The following is a 22874-nucleotide window of genomic DNA, read 5'->3' on the forward strand; positions in this document are numbered from 1 at the left end:
TTAAGAGCAACAGAGCCTCCGTGCAGACACAGTCGTCTACTGTTCAAACTATTTCATTTGCTTTGTGTCAGAAAAAATGTACTATTTAATTTTTAGAACTACCTTGGATTTCTTATAGAAACAGGAATACTCCCGATTCTACTACAGTCTGTTTGCTGAGGCTGACTCCCAGGAAAGTGTCCTTGGGATTGCACTGTTAATGACTGATTGCAACCAAGCATTTCCTGATCCTGTGACTTCTGGAATTGATCCCTGAGCACGTTACGCGTTTATGAAATGGCTCTGTGATGACTCTTTGATCCTGCTCTCAGAATCTGTCCAGGACATTCTGCAGAAAGCAAAGGTTTGTTTATGTAGAGGATTAATACGCCACCTCCCCGCAGTCCTATTTAATATGGCTTATATTCAGGTTGGGTCTGGAGATCTCTCAGAATGGCAACTGGTCTCCAAAATACAGACATCAGTTCCCTGGAGAAAACGACTGCCTTGGAGGGCGGACAGTGTGGCATTATACCCTGCTGAGGTCCCTCCTCTGGCTAAACCTCACCTTCCACAGGTTCCACCTCCGAATCTGCAGGAATTTCCCAACCCAGAGTTGCCCCCTTAAATCATTAAGCCATTATAAAATATTCATATAAAAAGGCAAAACAAGCTGTTGAAAATAAACCTTAACCAGACATCTACAGGTTGCAATCTCATGGGACACTGATAAGAAGAAGAAGAAGATATTGGATTTATATCCCACCCTCCACTCCGAAGAGTCTCAGAGCGGCTCACAATCTCCTTCACCTTCCTCCTCCACAACAGACACCCTGTGAGGTAGATGAAGATATTGGATTTATATCCCACCCTCCGCTCTGAAGAGTCTCAGAGCGGTTCACAATCTCCTTCACCTTCCTCCCCCACAACAGACACCCTGTGAGGTAGATGAAGATATTGGATTTATATCCCGCCCTCCGCTCCGAAGAGTCTCAGAGCGGCTCACAATCTCCTTTACCTTCCTCCCCCACAACAGACACCCTGTGAGGTAGATGAAGATATTGGATTTATATCCCGCCCTCCACTCCGAAGAGTCTCAGAGCGGCTCACAATCTCCTTTACCTTCCTCCCCCACAACAGTCACCCTGTGAGGTGGGTGGGGCTGGAGAGGGCTCTCCCAGCAGCTGCCCTTTCAAGGACAACCTCTGCCAGAGCTATGGCTAACCCAAGGCCATTTCAGCAGGTGCAAGTGGAGGAGTGGGGAATCAAACCCAGTTCTCCCAGATAAGAGTCCACACACTTAACCACTACACCAAACTGGCTCTCCAAACTAGGTATTGATAACAATACCTAGCTCATGACAGTCCCTACCTAGACTGGGAATAGTGCCCATCGTAGCCAGTTTAGAAAAAAGGCTTATAATGCACAGAAATATTTGGTGTTCAGATAGTTCTAGCAAAAAGTACTGGAGTATGAACACATGAAGCTGCTTTATACTGAATCAGACCGCTGGTCCATCGCAGTAATATTGTCCACTCAGACTGACAGCAGCTCAGATCTCCAGAGTCAAATGCGAAGTCTTTCACATCAGCAACCCACCTCGCCTTTCTACTGAGGATGCCAAGGGACTGAACCTGGACCTTCTGCATGCAAAGCAGATGTTCTACCACTGAGTCACAGTGCCTCCCCCTGAGCTCACTTAGCAGGTAGCGAACTTAGTTGGTATCTACTTGTGGAGACTCCCGTGCAATGTTCTGATGCCATGAAGTCAGGCACTGGGCAAAACAGTGCATTAAGGGATGTGGCAAGCAATCAAGCATAATCCACGAATAGGCTTGAATTTCTAATTTTGTGACTGAGACTTATAGGTGGTACTGTTACAAGCAGGAGTTAATGGGAGTGGGAAAGACTGAATAATGTGCCATTGAGTCACAACTATCTCATGGTGACCCCCATCCATAGTGTTACCCTAAGTGGTTGTGAGGGTGTCCTAAGTTTGCTGAAGGAGACATCTGGGCTATGCAAGAGGTAGGTAAGCAGGACCTCCACCTATGTCTGTTGGGATTCCTCTCCCCCAGAACTCTCAAATGAACCAGGCCATGATTAATGAAATGGTTCTTGTTAAAGAAATAAAATCAAACTTATTAATTGAACAGCACAGTATAAACACACATAGAAGTTCAGAAAATAAAGGTAGTAGCATTATTGAAACAAAGAAGGGAACTTATTCTTTGGGACTATATTTACGTATCCAAAGAACAGAGATTCAAGAAGAAAAATGAGTAAACGAAAGTAGCGTTCCACTCAAAGAAGGAGGGGTACCCAGTCTCATGCTGGGGGTGTAAGTTAGTGGATATCCAAACACGCACACAGAGACAGTCATACAGATAGCCACACCACTGAACAAAGTGTGGTTTGATATACCCTTTGAGCATGAAGTGATTGCTGCTAGAACAATACTGTGATGGTGTGAATGAAACAATGGCTGATAAGAGACGTGCATTTTGGGGTGGTTGGGAGGCATCCCAAATTGAGACGGCTCAAAAAGAGCTGTCCTGAAGCCTACACACACCCTCCCGCAAGCCATCCCCATCCTGTCCATGGGGCGATATGGGCATGTTCAGACAGCTGTTGCACACCATTCCTGTACCCATACATTTTCCGTAGTCACGCGCATGTGCGCACATAAGTGTGCATGTGCACGCATACGTGTGCACCTGCACTCCTGTGCACTGAACAGTTTTAATTTTTGAAAAACTGGATGCGACTTTGGGCAGCTTGGCAGTTTCACATTACCAAGGCACCTCGCTTGTGCCCTTCTGCTTTCAGGCGCCAAGGAGGCAACTGGTGTGCGGTTCAAAAATTAGCTACCTCTTTGGAAGTGGTAGCTTTTTCAGTCACACTGCGAAGGCTTGGAGGACAGCATGAGAATGGGATGAGGACGGGCGCCAGATGTTTGCATGTGGAGAGATTTTTTGGGGTCGATTTCAGAGGTGTCTCTGCCCAAAGTGCCAGTCTGTTACCAGTCGATATATCTGAGCAAGGAAGCTTCATAACTTTCCCATAAATGTGCATATACAATGTAACTTCATGTGGAATGTCTATTGTGCTTGGTGACTTCTGATTGCCAGGACAAGACATCACACAAAGGATTGTGGAATTAAAAGTGGTTTTTACTAGGCATTTACTAAGGGTAATCAGCAGGGCTGGCGCATGGGAGTAGGCCATATAAGCGGCAGCCTAGGGTGCTGCATGGCCTACAGGGCACCTCTAGGTGCCCCCTCCCCACATGCCAGCCGGTGTAGCTCTGTCTCTTCCCCAGGACCGGATCTGCATGCTTTTTGAAGGGGGCAAAATTAAAAAATGACGCCCCCTTATAGACCCATTCTATCTTATGGGGCCTAGAATAGAATAGACTCCATACCCAATTTGGTGCTCCCCCCCCCCACAACAGCACCCAGGGCAAGCGCCCCCTCTAGATCTGGCCCTGCTCTTCCCCCACCCAAGAGTTGGGTTCAGGAAAGAGGCATCTTAGCCTTGCTTCCAGGTTGCGTTTCCTGCAGGGAAGGCAGCCCGAGAGGGAGGACTAGGCCCCACACTAGCTCTTTCCTCCACCTGAGACACGGACAGAGGAAAGAGGTGGCTCAGCCCCACTCCCAGGCTGCCTCCCCTGCAGGAAAGGCAGCCCGAGAGTGAGGATGAGGCCTTGCACCTGTTCTTTTCCCTGCCCGAGATTCAGGCACAGGAAAGAGACTGCACCACACTACTCCCTCCCCAGCATTTAAAGACCCTGCCAATCAGCTGATCAGTGGGGGGTCTTTAAATTGGATGGGGGAGGCAGATCGGCTGTTTCTGCTGGGGGGAGAAGCAGCAGAAGCAGCTCCACCTCCCCTTCTCTTTTAAAGGGCAGGGATGGGGGCAGCAAAACCCCCAGCACCACCTCTGGTAACCAGGTAAGGAAAGATCAGGTAAGGTAAGGAGTAGCTTAGTTTTCTCTTTTCTGAGAAGTCAGTCTTTGACACTGATGACTTTAAAGAGGGAAAGGAGCTGCCAGAAATCAGACCCTTGCACCTTTAGGGTCAGTTTTCCCAGACAAGCCTCTGGCCAGTGTTTGATGGCACACTTTCCATATCACTGTAGGAACTATTTTGATCCTATTTGCAGACCAGGGAAGATTGAGTGACCCTGTGAGGTACAGAAAGAAGGTTGCCTGTTGTCCTATTTCTTTAGGTGCTTCAGAGGGAGGGAGTCTAGGTATAACAATAGGGAGTTTAAGGCAAGGGAGGAGCAGAGGTAGTCTGCCATTTCCTTCCCCTTCAAAGCAACCCCAATCTTTTTCAATGGGAGCAAAACTAAAAAATGCTGCCCCCAGTCAAAAAATTGTGTGTTGGGGGGGTATGCCCACCTCCCTAGGCAATGTGCTCCCCACCCGCACATGGACAAAGCACACTTCCAGTCTTCCCCCTCCCCACAGGCACCCACCCCTTTTCTCCTTCCCAGGTCTGTGCACAGACCCGGAAAGCAGAAAGAGGTGGCATGGTGGCATTTGCTCTGTCCCTGGAGCCGAGGATGGTGCACATGCCACCATGCTGCTCCTGCTTTCTCCTTCCAGGAGATGGGGTGGGTTTGCTTCCACTTGGAGCATGAGAAGGCAAGCTCTGGGGACAGAGCAGATGCTTCCCACCACCACCAGTTTTCTCCTTCCCGGGCCTGTGCGCATACTCTGAAAAGAGAAAGGGGTGGGGACAGCACAGCTTTTGCTCTGTCCTTTGGAAGGCAGGTTCTGAGGACGGAACAAAAATGCCGCTCTGCTGCTTTACTCCTTCCCAGGTCTGTGCACAGACCTGGGAAGGAGAAAGGTACAGAGGGGGAGGCCCTGCTGCCCCCACCCACCCACCAAGGGCACCCAATTTGATGCTCCCCAGGCAGTACCTCGGACATGTGTCCCCTTTGCCTCCCCTAGATCCAGCCCTGGGTGCTCTCCCATCCAAGTATTAACTGCGGCAGAATCTGTTTAGCTTCCCAGCTCTTACAAAATCAGCCTAAGCTAGGCTGTTACCTAAATAGACAGTCTCCCAGGGCTTTTTTTGAGCAGGAACGTACAGGGATGCAGTTCCGGCCTGCTTTGCATCAGGCGGTATGGCCTAATATGCAAATGAGCTCCTGTTGGGCTTTTTCTACAAAATGGCCTATGCTAAACAATGGTGATGTCAGGGAGTGTGGCCTAATATGAACATAAGAATATAAGAGAAGCCATATTGGATCAGGCCAATGGCCCATCCTGTCCCAAAAAACCCAAGTGCCATCAGAAGGTTCACAAGTGGGTCTAGAAGCCCTTCCACTTTCCTTCCCCCCCAAGCACCAAGAATACAGAGCATCACTGCCCCAGACAGTTCCAACAATATACTGTGGCTAATAGCCACTGATGGACCTCTGCTCCATATTTTTATCCAATCCCCTCTTGAAGCTGTCTATGCTTGTAGCCGCCGCCACCTCCTGTGGCAGTGAATTCCACGTTAATCACCCTTTGGGTGAAGAAGTACTTCCTTTTATCCGTTCTAACCCGACTGCTCAGCAATTTAATTGAATGCCCACGAGTTCTTGTATTGTGAGAAAGGGAGAAAAGTACTTCTTTCTCTACTTTCTCCATCCCATGCATAATCTTGTAAACCTCTATAATGTCACCCCGCAGTCGACGTTTCTCCAAGCTAAAGAGCCCCACGCGTTTTAACCTTTCTTCATAGGGAAAGTGTTCCAAACTTTTAATCATTCTAGTTGCCCTTTCCTGGACTTTTTCCAGTGCTATAATATCCTTTTTGAGGTGTGGTGACCAAAATTGTACACAGTATTCCAAATGAGATGGCACCATCGATTTATACAGGGGCATTATGATACTGGCTGATTTGTTTTCAGTTCTCTTCCTAATAATTCCCAGCATGGCGTTGGCCTTTTTTATTGCAACCACACACTGTCTTAACATTTTCAGTGAGTTATCTACCATCACCCCAAGATCTTTCTCTTGGTCAGTTTCTGCCAGTTCACGCCCCATCAACTTGTATTTGTAGTTGGGTTTTTTGGCCCCAATGTGCATTACTTTGCACTTGGCCACATTGAACCTCATCTGCCACATTGATGCCCACTCACCCAGCCTCAACAGATCCCTTTGGAGTGCCTCACAATCCTCTCTGGTTCTCACCACCCTGAACAACTTAGTGTCATTTGCAAACTTGGCCACTTCACTGCTTACTCCCAACTCCAAATCATTAATGAACAAGTTAAAGAGCATGGGACCCAGTACTGAGGCCTGCAGCACCCCAGTGCTTACCATCCTCTGCGAAGATTGCCCATTTATACTCACTCTCTACTTCCTATTAATTAGCCAGTTTTTGATCCACAATAGGACCTGGGAGAGCCAGTTTGGTGTAGTGGTTAAGTGTGCGGACTCTTATCTGGGAGAACCGAGTTTGATTCCCCACTCCTCCACTTGCACCTGCTGGCATGGCCTTGGGTCAGCCATAGCTCTGGCAGAGGTTGTCCTTGAAAGGGCAGCTGCTGCGAGAGCCCTCTCCAGCCCCGCCCACCTCACAGGGTGTCTGTTGTGGGGGAGGAAGGTAAAGGAGATTGTGAGCCGCTCTGAGACTCTTCGGAGTGGAGGGCGGGATAGAAATCCAATATCTTCTTCATCTTCTTCTTCTTCTTCTGTCCTTTTGCTCCATGACTCGAGCTTACTAAGGAGCCTTTGATGAGGAACTTTATCAAAAGCTTTCTGGAAGTCAAGGTAAACGACATCTATTGGGTCCCCTTTGTCCACATGTTTGTTCACCTCCTCAAAGAACTGTAACAGGATAGTGAGGCAAGATCTTCCCTTACAGAACCCATGTTGAGTCTTCCTCAGTAACTTGTGTTCATCAATGTGCCTACTCATTCTGTCCTTGATAATGGTTTGTACCAACTTTCCCGGTATTGAAGTCAGACTGACTGGCCTGTAGTTTCCCGGATCTCCCTGGAGCCCTTTTTAAAGATGGGGGTGACATTTACTACCTTCCAGTCCTCAGGAACGGAGACAGATTTCAATGAAAGATTACATATTTTTGTCAGGAGATCCACAAGTTCACCTTTGAATTCTTTCAGAATCCTTGGATGTATGCCATCCGGACCTGGTGACTTATTAGTTTTTAATTCGTCCATCAGTTGTAGGACCTCCTCTGTTGTCACCTCAATCCGACTCAGGTCTTTAAACACCCCTTCCAAAATTAGTGGTTCTGGAGCGGGCAAACACTTCTCATCTTCCACAGTGAAGACGGAGGCAAAAAATGCATTCAGCTTCTCAGCCATTTCCCTATCTTCCTTCAGTAATCCTTTTACCCCTTGGTCATCCAAGGGCCCCACTGCCTCCCTGGCTGGTTTCCTGCTTCTAATATAGTTGAAGAAATTTTTATCGTTGGTCTTTATGTTTTTTTGCAATATGCTCCTCATAGTCCCTTTTTGCCTCCCTGATCACAGTCTTGCATTTGATTTGCCACAGCCTTTGTTCACTTTTATTAATCTCACTTGGACTAGCTTTCCACCGCTTAAAGGAATCCTTCTTACCTTTTACAGCTTCCATTACTTTGTTTTTTAACCATGCAGGCCTTTTCTTATATCTGTTTGTGCCTTTCCTAACTTGTGGTTTATATTTTATCTCAGCTTCTAGGGTTGTAGTTTTAAATAGCCTCCAACTTCCCCAAGGGTTTTGACTGTATTTACCTTTCCTTTCCTCTTCACATGCCTCCTCATCTCAGAGAATTTACCCCTTTTACATTTAAACGTGGTTGTGCTGGTCTTTTCGGGCAACTCCCTATTTATACAAATGGTGAAATCAGTAATGTTATGGTCACTGCTCCCAAGCAGTGCAATCACTTTTACATCTCTCACCAAGTCTTGGGCATTACTTTGGACCAAATCCAGGATCGCCCCACCCCTGGTAGGTTCTGTGACCATCTGCTTCATAGCACAGTCATTGAGACCGTCTAGAAACTCAGTCTCTTTCTCTTGACCAGAACACATATTGACCCAATCAATCTGCGGGTAGTTAAAATCACCTATTATGACACAGTTTTTACGTTTAGCCACTATCTTTAATCCTTTCATCGTATTATAATCGTCCTCTATCTTTTGTTTGGTGGGTGAAAAGGCCCTGCAGTCTCCTAATTAGTTGGGGGAGTTAGCAAAAGACTCAGAGCAAGAGGGGGTAACTGGGATTCTGCACCTATGTATACCAGGATTTTTCCCCTTTAGAGAGCTCTTAAATAAACCATGCGGATGCTCAAATGGAAATATTTTTATTAAAAAGAAAATGAAAATAAAACAAAACAAAACAAAAATGCATGCATACTGAAACAGAACTAACTAAAAAAGACAGAGAGGAAAGGGAGAGAATTTTAAGGGAAGTGTGATTATTACTGATTCTTGAAGAGGTCTGCAGAAGCAGCAAAATGACCAGCATTTCAGGAAGCGAGAGAAGGGAGCCTGCAACATGCAGGTGTATGTGGAAGATCCAAAGCACACCCATACTGCTGGGGCTGCAGGGTGGTCCAGTTATAGGGCAAAATGTACCCTTAGCCAAGGTGAAGTGTTGGTCAGAAAACAGTGATTAAATGACTTAACCAGAGATAGACAAAAAAGGTGTGAGAGGCTTAACGGCTCTACAAGGACCAGACAAGAAGGGCAATCAGGAAAGTTAAAAGATTTAAGCATTGATTAATTGTTGCTTAATCAAGGGTAATAGGTAAGGGGAAATGAGGCTCGGGTGATGATGAGATTATGTTGAGTAAATCAATAGGTCCTGGATGACCTGTTGTTCTAAATCCACGCATCTCTCCAGTGCAAGGAAGTGGGTATTAGCCAGCCCAGCCACTCTTGACTTTAGTTGATTTGTTTTTTTAAAATTCCCAAGCTAATGCCTAGCTGGCATCCATCTTGGGTCAATTTTTGGCCCACAAAGTGCTTTGCACTCCAAATATTGGAGTGGTTTTAAGAGGGGTATTTCTCTCTCTCTTTTTCTCTCTCTCCCCCCCCCCAAAAAAGTGCCCCTTTGTGGGAGGAGGGGTCTGGCTGCTAATGAGATCTTCAGGCTGCTCATCACTATATAGGAAAAAGTGAAAAGAATTACATATGTCAGGGGAAAGTTTTACGACACCACCCTCAGTGTTTTGCCATTCTCTCTGTTCCACATGTCTTTGTTCAGCTCACCAGCAGGATGATGATATGCAGAACATAATGTGAAACCAAAAATCAACGCACAGCTGTCATGTTCATTCAATATCTGGTATTCGGTCGGTGCAAGCGAATATAATTAGGCGTTGGTGCAACTTGCAACACTATAGGCGCTATGAACAAAGGCTTTCAAATCAGCATACAGTAGTAGCCTTGAGCCTTTCTGTATTGATCCTTCTGTTGATACAATTGATGTTCACTCCAGGCTTCTTTTACTAAATCTGGTTAATTTGCATATGTAAGTTCATTTAACTGCCAAGTTATACTTGCTATGTGTACAATGCAAGATCTGTGGAGGCAGGCCATTCCGGGTTCATTCCAATTCACCTGTAGCCCCTTGTGATCATGGAATGTTAGACGTCCTCCTTGTCCAGAAATATTTTAGCTCATTTCTGTGAACTCAATCCTGTGGTTTTTGATGGACACAGATCAATAGAATTATGCCCAAGGACTATAGCGAACAAGGAATGCCTAAGTGCTTTGTCAATGGACATTCCAAGTCATCTCACACTAGGGAAAGTATTTTTTGATACGGGTCCTACCAGGAGAATATTTCTCTGGAGAGCAAGTTTGGTGTAGTGGTTAAGTGTGCGGACTCTTATCTGGGAGAACCGGGTTTGATTCCCCACTCCTCCACTTGCACCTGCTGGCATGGCCTTGGGTCAGCCATAGCTCTGGCAGAGGTTGTCCTTGAAAGGGCAGCTGCTGTGAGAGCCCTCTCCAGCCCCACCCACCTCACAGGGTGTCTGTTGAGGGGGAGGAAGGTAAAGGAGATTGTGAGCCGCTCTGAGACTCTTCGGAGTGGAGGGCGGGATATAAATCCAATATCTTCATCTACCTCACAGGGTGTCTGTTGTGGGGGAGGAAGGTAAAGGAGATTGTGAGCCGCTCTGAGACTCTTCGGAGTGGAGGGCGGGATATAAATCCAATATCTTCTTCTTCTTTTCTTTACTAAAATCCTTGGGTGTATATGGGCTCAGCTCCAGTCCCTAGCACCTCCAGTTAAAAGAATCATGAGCAAAAGAGCTGGGAAAAACTGATTCAACAATCCTGGGCTACGTGGACTAACAGCCTGGCAGCCTAATGCAGCTTCCCATTTTCGTACTGACTAGCTTACAGCAGGATCTGTGAATAGTGTGTGGCAAAAAATACATGGACCAGTGAATTTCAGTTTCAGCCCAACAGTGTTAATAATAATAATAATAATAATAATAATAATAATAATAATAGTAGTAGTAGTAGTAGTAGTAGTAGTAGTAATAGTAATAATAATACCTTTTATTTATATCCCGCCCTCCCCGCCGAAGCAGGCTCAGGGCGGCTAACAACAGAGTTCAGTATACATAATACAAAAGAACATTTTAAATCACAATTAATTAAAACTATTAAAATTCTAAAACAGTAAAATTATTTTGTGCTAAGGATTGGAGCTAATTTATTACTGTTTGTGTTGTCAAGTTTGCCCATGTGTCATGTAATACATTTTATTAAAGGCAGCCAAAATGAGACGAAACATGGTTCAAGCTTTTGAGTTGCCCAGAACAGTCTGGCTGGATAGTTTTAAAAAAACCCAAACCATCAAAGGAGAGCAAGTTAGGAAAAAACAGATGTTTCAGGCCACAGCCTTTTGGCTTCTGTTAGACATAGGCATTGAGATAATAGGCTTGAATGGTCCTCCCCTTCGCCCTTTCCAATCTATTTTGTTTGCACATCCAGTCTGATTCAGAGTTCTGAAAAACTCAAAAGCATCTATAATGAGTTGTATTGCTTTGGTTGTTCTCAATAAAAAGTGTTAAACAACCTTTGTTTTTTTTGGATCTTACTATGGACCAACATGTGAACACATGAAGCTGCCTGTGAACCCTGGCTTGTTCGGAGAAGGCATTTGTCTCTTTAAATCCCTTCTCCAAGCCAAGCTGGCTGGCATGAGGGCAGGGTAAGGCTTGAAGAACACATTTAAATTAAAGGTGCTTTCTTTCCACCTTTCCCTCCATCCCCCTCCCCCATCTATTTGCTTTCTTTCAACCTCTTTCCCTCTCCCTCCCCCATCTATTTACTTTCTTTCCACCTTCCTATTTCTTTTTTTCCTTCCACATCCCTCCCCCATCAGTTTGTTTTTGTTTCTCTTCCTCTCTCTCTCTTTCTTTCTCTCTCTTTCCCCCTTCCTCCATCTGTTTGCTTTCTTTCCACCTCTTTCTTTTCACCTTTCTTTATCTCTCCGTTTCTCCCTCCCTCCTCTTCACTCTCTTCCCTCCTTCCTTCCCTTCCCTGCCTTCCCATCTATTTGCTCTCTCTTTTTCCCCCTCTTTCTTTCCACCTTTTTATTCTTTCTTTCCACCTCTCTCCCTCTTTTTACTGTCTCCTCATTTGTTTCCAATTGAGGGAACTAGAGAATGCTTGCAAAAATATATCACTTTCAAGAAAAATGTCAAGGCAACATGTAGTTCTAGTAATCTAGTAGTTCAGTTTATTACCATCAATGGTCAGGTAAAAACTGAAATAAATAAGATGTTGTGCCAGCAGCTTAAGGCTGCTTTTATTCTTGTCTGATGCTCTCTCTCTCTGTATATATAATTGCACAGTGAATTGGATGGGAGAATTGGATGGGAGTGTGGTTAGCGTCTTGGGAGCTGGCAGGCCAGAGTGAGTCTGGCTGCGTTCATGTCTTATGGCTCTCAAACATCTGATGTTTATTCTGTGTGGCTCTTACATTAATCAAGTTTGCCCACCCCCGGTCTAAGACTGTCAGCAGTCCTCTAGCATCTCAGGCAGAGGTTTTTCACATCCCCTACTGCGTATTCCTTTTAAATGGAGATGCTGTGGATTGAACCTGATACCTTCCACATTCCAAGCAGATGCACACCCTCCCTGTATCTTTTGCCAACTGTAGATCAGTGATGGATACCTCCTTCTCCTTTCAGTGTTGGATACCTGCTTGTCTTTCAGTCCAACCCCCCTGCCCCCTCCCATACCACTATTATTTAGTCTGTCTCCTTCCCACCCACCCTGACCTGGATAGCCTAGGCTAGCCTGATCTCATCAGATCTCAGAAGCTAAGCAGGGTCAGCCCTGGCTATGACTTGGGTAGGAGACTTCCAAGGAATACCAGCGTCATGACATGGAGGCAGGCAATGGCAAGCCACCTCAGAATGTCTCTTGCCTTGAAAACCCTATGGGGTCACCATAAGTCAGCTGTGACTTGATGGCATTTTCCATCCCCACACTTCCCACCCCCAACCCTCAGGTCATTCCTCCCCTAATAGATAAAACAATATAGATAAAATAGATAAAACTTTTCAAAGAATACACAACACCCAGGTGCATAATGTGTTCTGGCACAAGAAGAAGAAGAAGAAGAAGAAGAAGACTGCAGATTTATACCCCGCCCTTTTCTCTGAATCAGAGACTCAGAGCGGTTTACAATCTCCTATATGTTCTCCCCCCACAACAGACACCCTGTGAGGTAGGTGGGGCTGAGAGGGCTCTCACAGCAGCTGCTCTTTCAAGGACAACCTCTGCCAGAGCTATGGCTGACCCAAGGCCATGCTAGCAGGTGCAAGTGGAGGAGTGGGGAATCAAACCTGGTTCTCCCAGATAAGAGTCTGCACACTTAACCACTACACCAAACTGGTGGGCACAGATTATTGTGCCAGAGAAGCAAGCTAACTCAACACAGAGAATAGCTTGTATCGTTTTAAAAACTCATATTTGTATGCTGCTTCTATTATCTGAAGATAGTTGTAGTTTATCAAGAGCCAATGAATCCCTGTTCAGTGTGCTTCTTGTTTTTTCATGGTAGTTTCACAGTCAGGTCTCATTTTGGGCGGAAATTCAAAGGAGCCAAGCTCCGGAACTTCTACATTTTATTGTGCTCTTTCTTTCTTACTCCCCCACCCCCACAAATACTTGCTTCTGTACTCCATTGTTCAAACCTCCCGTGAGAATTTTGCTGATTTCTAAGATTTGACAAACTTTCTAATATTTTTCCCCACAATAAATGGAAAAAAATAACCAAAACATATAAAGCATCATGCCACTGTGGCCACATAGGAGAAAGTAATTTTAAAAGTATGATGGGAGTAAGGTTTTATTATAACAATTAGAATTCAAGAAGCGTTTGAAGGTAGATGCTGAGCTGATATACCTCTTTTTCTATGAAATGACCCCAGTTCAGTCATCAGTGACTTTACATTGTGCTGCAGATCAACGGCTTAATTTGTTAGAATACTTAAATGCCTGTGTTTTGGGAGGATAAATTCAAGAACAATTTGTCTTGTATTTATGAATTCATTTCTCATTTTTACTGCAGAGTTGCTAGTTATACAAACAGATTTAAGGACAGTTTCTATCCAAGTGCTGTGGTTAGGCTAAATGCAGGGTTATGAAGGATTATCTGTTTTAGATATATTTAAATGGTTTAAATGGTTTTAATGATTTTATGAATGTTTATCTGTTTTAGATGTATTTAAATGGTTTTAATGGTTTTAGATGTATTTAAATGGTATGAATATGAATATGTGTGTTTGATGTGTTGGTATGTTTTGTGGAAGAGCACCTCATTTCGTTGCTCTCTTTTTGTTGAGAACAATGACAATAAATTTATCTATCTATCATCTATTTATATGAAATGTTATTTGTAACCATATTGTTAGTATATGGATTGCAATCCTAAGGATGCTATCCTGGCAGTAAGCTCTCTTGAATAACATGGGACTTACTTCCAAGAGGATTGCACCTTAAGTTATCACTTCCTCCAGCAAACTTTGTACTGTAGTCTTCTGACAGATAACTAAGATTGTATAATGAAATACTGTAAACTGAAAACTTCCTTTACTCAGGTTAGCCAGTACACATTTGCCATGTGCAGCTACAGAGAGAAGAAATCTGAACCTCAGGAATTAATGCAGCTTGAAGGATACACAGTGGACTATGCAGCACCTCATTCAGGTATACTGAGACATAATACTCAGTAGTTATGTAACTGAACCAGCCTCCTTGGTCGTATTCTTATAGGTTGGTCCTCTTTGAAACCACGCAAAAAAAATCACAAAAATTCTAATCAAAGTTGCTAGTAGAATAGTCAGATATTTAATGTTGTAGATATGGAATGCAGTTTCTAAATAGTAAAAATTGCTTATTGCAGAGTATCATCTGGCTGCTTCTCTCGTTCCTTTCTTGACCCTATTGAAATAGTGAGCAGATTTTACTGTTCAGTAAAATCTTTTAGTAATATAGTACAGTATTACCTCTTTTAGTAATATAGTACAGTCATTATAACAAATTACAGCATTTATACATGTTTGGTCAATAGAATTCTTTCATTATCGAGGGGTCTTGCTACATTTAGAAAAATAAGATTGACCACCTTATTTTTCTGGGGGGAAATATAATAATATATATTTCTTTAAAAAAAAAAACCCGAAGCAACAGATTTGTTTTTGCCTTCTAAGGGAAAAGGCTGTTCTGTTCATGATCACAAAATGAAAGCACAGGTTGCATGTATGTTTGGGGGGGGGGGTTTTTTTGGGGGGGGGGTTGTTTGGTTTTCAGCTTCATGAAATTCTTGATTATAATTAATCAATATGAAGCTTGATTTTCCCTTACAGGTTTGTGCCATTAGCACCCACAGAACATTTGAGTTGCAGATCATTACTGCCAATGTTCTGTTCATTACTGTAAAGTGAAAAGCACAGGTTATGTGTATGTACCTTTTGTTCACAAGGAAAGAAACAGCAACTGGGTAATTCCATCTGGAGAGGAATAGACTTCCTGTCCTTGCTCCACATCCCGTTTCTTTGCCTGTAGGGTCTGAGGTGGATATAGCCCTCCCCCTCTCCCCTTCACTCCATTAAGTTGTACGGGGTGCAACTAATTTTCACCTAAGGCAGCAAAATTGCTGGAGCTGGCCCTGACTTCGACTTCCCAATTTTGCAGGTCTCCAAGGTGGCCAGATGTTCTTCAATGCTGTAAAAGAAGGTGACACTGTGATATTTGCCAGTGATGATGAGCAAGATAGAATCCTGTGGGTTCAAGCCATGTACAGAGCTACAGGCCAGTCTTATAAGCCCATCCCTGCGAGTCAGGTGCAGAAGATGAACTCAAAAGGTAGCAGTATCCACACTGATCCACAGAGTAAGTTTGTTTTGTTTTGGGGTTTTGCTTGGTTGTAATTAATCAATATTAAATTTGATTTTCCCCTGACAGGTTTGTGCCATTAATAGCCACAGAACACTTGAGTCGCAGCTCATTGCTGCCATTGTATTGCCTTCAAAAAACATGCAGTTGGTTTTATTAAAGTTCAGATATGTATTCCCATGGAAACGATTAAAATATGTTAATTTCCTTTCAGCAGATCTTGGACACTTCATGGCCCAGTGGCTGTGCAGCATCCACTGTAAAGCTAAAGTGATCCGTTCTGGTGGTCACAACAGCACCCAGCTAGGATTGCACCTAGGGAAGGGGGGAGCAAGGTGCTATATATGGTTCCTACTTGTTTGAAATAGTCACAGTTTCTCCCAGTCTGGGCAGCTTTAGCAAATGGAACTTGGATCCTGAGCTGTGTTTCAGATGCCAGTTGGGGCTTAGCTGGGGCATGTCAGCCCACTGGGAGGCAGAAGGAAACATGGATTAGGTCCTTACATTCAACTGTTGATTGATAGAATGACTTTGTATTCAAGCCATATTTATAGATTTTAAAAATATGCCAAACAAATGCATCTTTAAACATTCCTCTGTAAAACAAAATCATGCCTTATATCCAATTAGAGCATTGGTCTAGGGATGGGCATGGAATGTGAAAATGGTGGCTCATTTCATTTTGTGGTTCATTGGATTGCCCGATTCAGTCATTTGGTTCATTTTTTTTTTCAGTTTCCTCAACAATTCATGGTTCCTTGGTTCATTTGGTTCAGAAAGGCGAAGAACAGCCCCCAAGTGGGCTAGAGAAACAAAACGTGTGGCAAACTCTTCAGCAGACTCTCCTCTACATGCTCTCAAAGTTTGGTGTGAATTATATTTGGGGGGGCCAAGCTACAGCCCCCAAAAGAGGTGCCCCCAGTAAACTGCTCTACTAGGACTCTCAAGCTGGGGAAAGAAAGGGAAGCCACCCTGCAGCTTCTGGTCCCATTCCACCCTCAGGAAGCTTAGAGCGAGTGAAGCTGACTAAAAGCAGCAGCTCCACTATCCCCAGCCCCCTGTGCTTCTGTTCAGTTTCCAGAGAAACTGACTAGAAGCCACAGTGGGTTGAGGAAAGCAAAGCTGTGGTTTCTAGTTAGTTTCACTGGAAACTGAACAGAAGCGTAGGGGGATGGGGAAAGCAGATCTATGGCAGAGCTCCCCAGCGGGATGGCGAATGTGGAGCTGCAGTGTCTAGTCAGTTTCACTGGAAAGTGACCAGAAGCACAGGGGGTTGAGGAGAGCAAAGCTGCCACTTCTAGTCAGTTTCACTGGAAACTTAGAAGCACGGGGGGCTGGGGAATCATGCCAGGCTGTCTGGAAAAACAAACCAAACATGAACCAAATAATGCACCAAGAAAAAAAATACAGTTCATTTTTGTGTTTGGGTGCAGTGGGATCAGACGAACCAGTATGGAACAAACCACAAATCAGCCATTTTTAGCACAAATCACAATTCATGGTTTGATTTGTTCTCATCCCTACATTGGTCCATCAAGGTCAATATTATCTACTCAGACTTCCTGCAGCTCTCCAGGACTGAGGCAAAGGTCTTTTCATGTCACCTACTGCCTGGTCCTTTTAACTAATGACAGCAGGGATTAAACCTTGAATCTTCTGCATTCAAGAAGAGGCTATTCCACTAAGCCACAGCCCTTTATTAATATACAAGGATCCCTCCCATTGAGCCTTCATCAAAGTACAGACATAAGAACATAAGAGAAGCCATGTTGAATCAGGCCAATGGCCCATCCAGTCCAACACTCTGTGTCACACAGTGACCAAAAAAAAGTGCCATCGGGAGGTTCACCACTAGGGCTAGAAGCCCTCCCACTGTGTCCCCCCCAAGCACCAAGAATACAGAGCATCACTGCCCTGGACAGAGAGTTCCAACAATACACTGTGGGTAGTAGCCACTGATAGACCTCTGCTCCATATGCTTATTCAATCCCCTCTTTAAGCTGTTTATGCTTGTAGCTGCCACCACCTCCTGTAGCAATGAATTCCACGTGTTAATCACCCTTTGGGTGAAGAAATACTTCCTTTTTTTCAGTTCTATCAGAAGTACTTCCTTTTATCAGTTCTAGCTCAGCAATTTCATTGAATGTCCACGAGTTCTTGTATTGTGAGAAAGGGAGAAAAGTACTTCTTTCTCTACCTTTTCTATCCCATTCATAATCTTGTAAACCTCTATCATGTCACCCCGCAGTTGTCATTTCTCCAAATTAAAGAGCCCCAAGCTTTCTTCATAGGAAAAGTGTTCCAACCTTTTAATCATTCTAGTTGCCCTTTTCTGCACTTTTTCCAATGCTATAATATCTTTTTTGAGGTATGGTGACCAGAATTGCACACAGTACTACAAATGAGGCCGCACCATCATATGAACATATGAAACTTCCTTATACTGAATCAGACTCTCAGTCCATTGAAGTCAGTATTGTCTACTCAGACTGGCAGCAGCTCTCCAGGATCTCAAGCTGAGTTTTTCATGCCTACTTGCCTGGAACCTTTTTAGTTGGAGATGCTGGGGATTGAACCTGGGACCTTCTGCTTACCAAGCAGATGGTCTACCACTGAGCCACCATCCCTCGATTTATACAGGGGCATTATGAAACTGGCTGAGTTCTTTTCAATTCTCAATGTCCAATTTTCAATTGTTTTCAAGTCTCAATGTTCAATTGTAATGAACATATTAAGTGTTGTTCTGAGGGACTGCACATAATTGGCTCACAACCCATTAACTTTGACCATGGTTTATCTTATGATACAGTTCATTCAGGTTTGATCCACAAAGCCAAACACTTTTAGCACAAGGGTCCCTGGATAATGAAGCGCCTTCCCTGCTCTTTTTTTTTTTATCTTGAGATAAAAGGAAGCATAAAAGAATATTACAATAATTCCTTGAAAGCATAGTACTGTTGAGGCTCAAACTGTCCTCAACAGTGAGGAACCTAAAGAATAAAGTTTGAGTCCAGTGACACCTTTAAGACCAACAAAGTTTTATTCAAAGTATAGCCTTCAGATACAGTGAAACAGAATTCCCTCAACCATCTATAGCAATAAGTATTTTATTTTCAATTATTTTCAAGGGAAGGGTGAAGGCAGACCCATTATGCTGGAAGGGTTGTGGGCAACTGGGTACATTTATCCACTGCTGGTGGGAATGTCCGAAGATAAATAAATTCTGGAGATCTATCCTGGAAATAATATCAAAAATAATAGGGGTTAATATTCCATTTACGCCCACAGTGGTTCTGTTAAATCTATGGCCTGATCAGGAGCTATCAACTTTAAAAAAGGAAGTAGTCGCTCTACTTTTGCTTGCTGGTAAAATCACTATAGACACTTATTGGAAACAAGCTAATAGCCCTCCACTCCAGAATTGGTGCAATAAGGTGTGGGATGTTCTAATCCATGATAAGTTGACAACAAGTATTACTTTACTAGACAATATGAAGGCGGGAGACTGGTTCCTACAAAAATGGTTTGACTTCCTTGAATACGTGAATAGTAATGACACCATATTTGGGAAACTACCGGCAAAATATATGAACTTTATGATCTATTAATCTTTGAATGGATGTAATTCATTGATTTATGACTCTTTGATTTATATGCTACATATGATGTGTTTTTATGTAAACGATAACTAGTAATATCTGATGTGACTGTAAATGCAAGGTTTGGATTTGATTCCCCATGTTGGGGAGTGTTATTTATAAATTTTTTCAATAACATTTAAATTATAAAAAGAAAATAATTATTTTATTGCCATGGCCAAATTGAGGATGACCATTGGCTAATATTCAGGGGCGGCTCTAGGGCAAATAGCGCCCTAGGCAGGTGACCCCCCCCCGGCATGGTGCTCACCTGCCTGCCCACCCCCCACTCTGCTTGCCTGCCCGCCACTGCTGCAGCAGCGGCGCGCCACTCACTCCCTTCCCCCTGCTTGCTGTGGCTAAAAGTAAGTCTTTCGGCTTCGCAGCCCGCACCTGAACATTTTGTTAAGAGACCTCAGAAATAGCCAGAGACCTGGCCCTGCTTGGAGTGTTTCCTGTCACCTGGAAAGTGCTAGCCAGAGGTTGTTGCTAGGCAAAACAAGCTGTTGGGCAGCAATGGGAGAGGTCTCAGGTGAATAGAATGGCATACAGCCCACCTTCCAAAGCAGTGATTTTTTCTAGGATAGGAAGAGAGATGCGTTGTCTGTAGTTCAGTTGTGATCCAAGGCTCCATCTGGAGGTTGGCTACACTAGGCCTGGCAGCTACCCTGGGAACCACTGTTGCCAATCGCCAGGTGAGGGCTGGAGATCACTCAGACCTGCTCTCTAGAGGCCTTTCCAGGTTGGTGGGAAATTCCTGGAGCTTCCGTGGTGAAGTTTTAGGAGGGCATATGAGTTAAGACTTCAGAATGGGGTCTGCCAGACAGTTTCTTGCTATGGAAGCTGACTGGGTGATTTCAGACCACTCACAGGCTTCCAGCCTAACCTGCCTCACAGGGTTGTTGTTCAAATCACACAGGGGGAGAGAAAAATTATGTCAATTTCTTTGGTCCCACACACACACACGCACTGTGAAGAAAGACTATCATTTTCCTATGTAGAGGTTGCAGGGAGGGGGAAGATGGTGGAAACTTGAAGTCAGAGGGGCAGATAAAGGGAAGGATCATAGAATCATAGAGTTGGAAGGGACCTCCAGGGTCAACTAGTCCCCTGCGCAATGCAGGAAATTCACAAATAACTCCCCCTAAATTCACAAGATCTGCATCACTGTCAGATGGCCATCTAGTCTCTGTTTAAAAACCTCCAAGGAAGGAGAGGCCACCACCTCTCGAGGAAGCATGTTCAATTGTGGAACCACTCTAACTGTCAGGAAGTTCTTCCTAATGTTGAGCTGGAAACTCTTCTGATTTAATTTCAACCCGTTGGTTCTGGTCCTACCTTCTGGGGCAACAGAAAACAATTCCGTACCATCCTCTATATGACAGCCCTTCAAGTACTTGAAGATAGTGATCATATCACCTCTCAGACACCTATCCAGGCTAAACATGCCCAGCTCCTTCAAACTTTCTTCATAGGACTTGATCTCCAGACCCCTCACCATCTTTGTCGCCCTCCTCTGGACCTGTTCCAGCTTTTCTATATCCTTCTTAAAATGTGGTGCCCAAAACTGAGCACAGTACTCCAGGTAAGGTTTTACCAGAGCAGAGCAAAGCAATACCATCTCTTCACATGATCTGGACACCATACTTCTGTTGATACAGCCCAAAATTACATTTGCCTTTTTAGCCACCACATCACACTGTTGACTAATATTCAGCATATGGTCCACTAAGATCCCTAGATACTTTTTGCACATACTACTACTAAGACGAATATCCCCCATTCATTGGATTTTTCCTACCTAAATGCAGAACTTTACATTTATCCCTGTTAAAATTCATTTTATTGGTTTTAGCCCAGTTTCCCAGCCTGTCAAGATTTATTATTTATTTATTTTAGTAGGCTTATATTCCGCCCTTTCCCATGAACGGGCTCAAGGTGGATCACAACATATAATAATAATAATAATAAAAACCTACAGATCAAAGTTCAAACACTATATTAAAATTAAGCAGTAGAAACAATAAATAAAATGCACCACTGGCGGAAAGGGCACAGCATATCAAGTAACCAGTTATAGGCCCACCTTAAATGATGGTAATAGCAATAAGATAGCACTGCAATAGGGCACAATGTCACCACAAGGGAGGCCAAATGATGGAATAATAGGACGCCCGCTGCCTCAGCCATAGGTCTGGCAGAACAGCTCCATCTTGCAGGCCCTTCAATCATCCTGTTTCTGTCTTCTACTGTGTAACAACCTAAACTCCCCTCTGGCTCAAGGCAGAGCAAGGTGTTTTCTTTACAGTAACAGACAAGGCAGCACAACTCAAAAATAAGCAAAAATATTGCTTTATTGAGCTGGCAGGTAGTTTTAAAACAGACTGGTGCAAGAAAGCAATAACGTTATAGAATAAAACTAATTAATAAGACTTACACCATAATCACCAGCCAGGAAGCAGGATGGCTTTTTGCCAAAAAGACAGTGTGTAAAACAAACGGTTTTGGGAACAGTAGTAGAAGAAGATGATATTGGATTTATATCCCGCCCTCCACTCCGAAGAGTCTCAGAGCGGCTCACAATCTCCTTTACCTTCCTCCCCCACAACAGACACCCTGTGAGGTGGGTGGGGCTGGAGAGGGCTCTCACAGCAGCTGCCTTTTCAAGGACAACCTCTGCCAGAGCTATGGCTGACCCAAGGCCATGCTAGCAGGTGCAAGTGGAGGAGTGGGGAATCAAACCCGGTTCTCCCAGATAAGAGTCCGCACACTTAACCACTACTCCAAACTGGCTCTCTTTCAGCTGGCTAATGACAAACCAAAAATGGGCATTCCGGAAAAACTAATCAACCCAAGGCAGCTGAGGGTAACCATTAATTAGAAGGAGATTAGAACAACTCCTTCCAAGGTCACACATAACCAAAACACTGCTGGAAGAATAAAAATTGGCAAGCAGCCCAGAAATCAAAACCACCAGATATATCCACAATTTTCATTACATACTGTATTTGCAACCCCTCCCAATTTAGTATCATCTGCAAATTTAAGAAGCATCCTCTCTATTTCTTCATCCAAATCATTTATAAAGACAAACAAAACAGATCCCAGGACAGATCCTTGAGGCACTCCACTTGTCACTCATCTCCAAGAGGATGAGGAACCATTCACAAGCACTCTTTGGATGTGATCTGTCAACCAGTTACAGATCTACCTAACAGTAATAGGATCCAAACCACATTTTACCAACTTGTTAACAAGAATAGTATGTAAAACCTTCTCAGAAGCCTTACTGAAATCAAGATAAACTACATCTATAGCAGAGGTGGCCAATGGTAGCTCTTCAGATGTTTTTTGCCTATAGCTCCCATCAACCCCAGCCATTGGCCATGCTGGCTGGGGCTGATGGGAGCTGTAGGCAAAAAACATCTGGAGAGCTACCATTGGCCAAACCTGATCTATAGCATTCCCCTGATCCAGCAAGGTGTAGTAACTTTCTCAAAAAAAGAGATCCAGTTAGTCTGACATAACTTGTTCTTGAGAAACTCATGCTGGCTCTTGGAAATCACAGCCCTCCTTTCTAAATGTTCCAGGACTGATTGTTTGATAATTTGTTCTAAAACTTTTCCAGGTATAGACGTCAAGCTGATGGGTCGGTAGTTACCCAGATCCTCCTTTTCCCCCTTCTTGAAGATGGGGACAGCATTTGCTCACCTTCAAGATAGGGAGATAGGGTTGCCAACTCCAGGTTAGGACATTCCTGGAGATTTAAGGAGTGGGGCCTGGAGAGGGTTGGGTTTGAGGAGGGATAGGACCTCAGACAGATACGATGCCATTTCCTACTGGGGAACCACTGGAGATCATTCAAGT

The 22874-nt window shown here is 44.1% G+C and overlaps 1 protein-coding gene across 2 annotated transcripts in view; it reads left to right on the top strand.

Annotated features, from left to right (window-relative positions):
* CADPS2 (calcium dependent secretion activator 2) overlaps window positions 1-22874 on the top strand; it is a 644998-nt gene that overhangs the window by 326704 nt on the left and 295420 nt on the right. For both annotated transcript variants that reach the window (XM_060244821.1, XM_060244822.1), the window contains exons 10-11: window positions 14073-14181; window positions 15169-15366. In XM_060244821.1, coding sequence (XP_060100804.1) covers window positions 14073-14181; window positions 15169-15366 — 307 coding nt within the window. The remainder of the gene's footprint in view (window positions 1-14072; window positions 14182-15168; window positions 15367-22874) is intronic.

Source organism: Heteronotia binoei, chromosome 8 (genome assembly GCF_032191835.1).
Source record: "Heteronotia binoei isolate CCM8104 ecotype False Entrance Well chromosome 8, APGP_CSIRO_Hbin_v1, whole genome shotgun sequence".
In the NCBI taxonomy this organism is placed as follows: domain Eukaryota; kingdom Metazoa; phylum Chordata; class Lepidosauria; order Squamata; family Gekkonidae; genus Heteronotia; species Heteronotia binoei.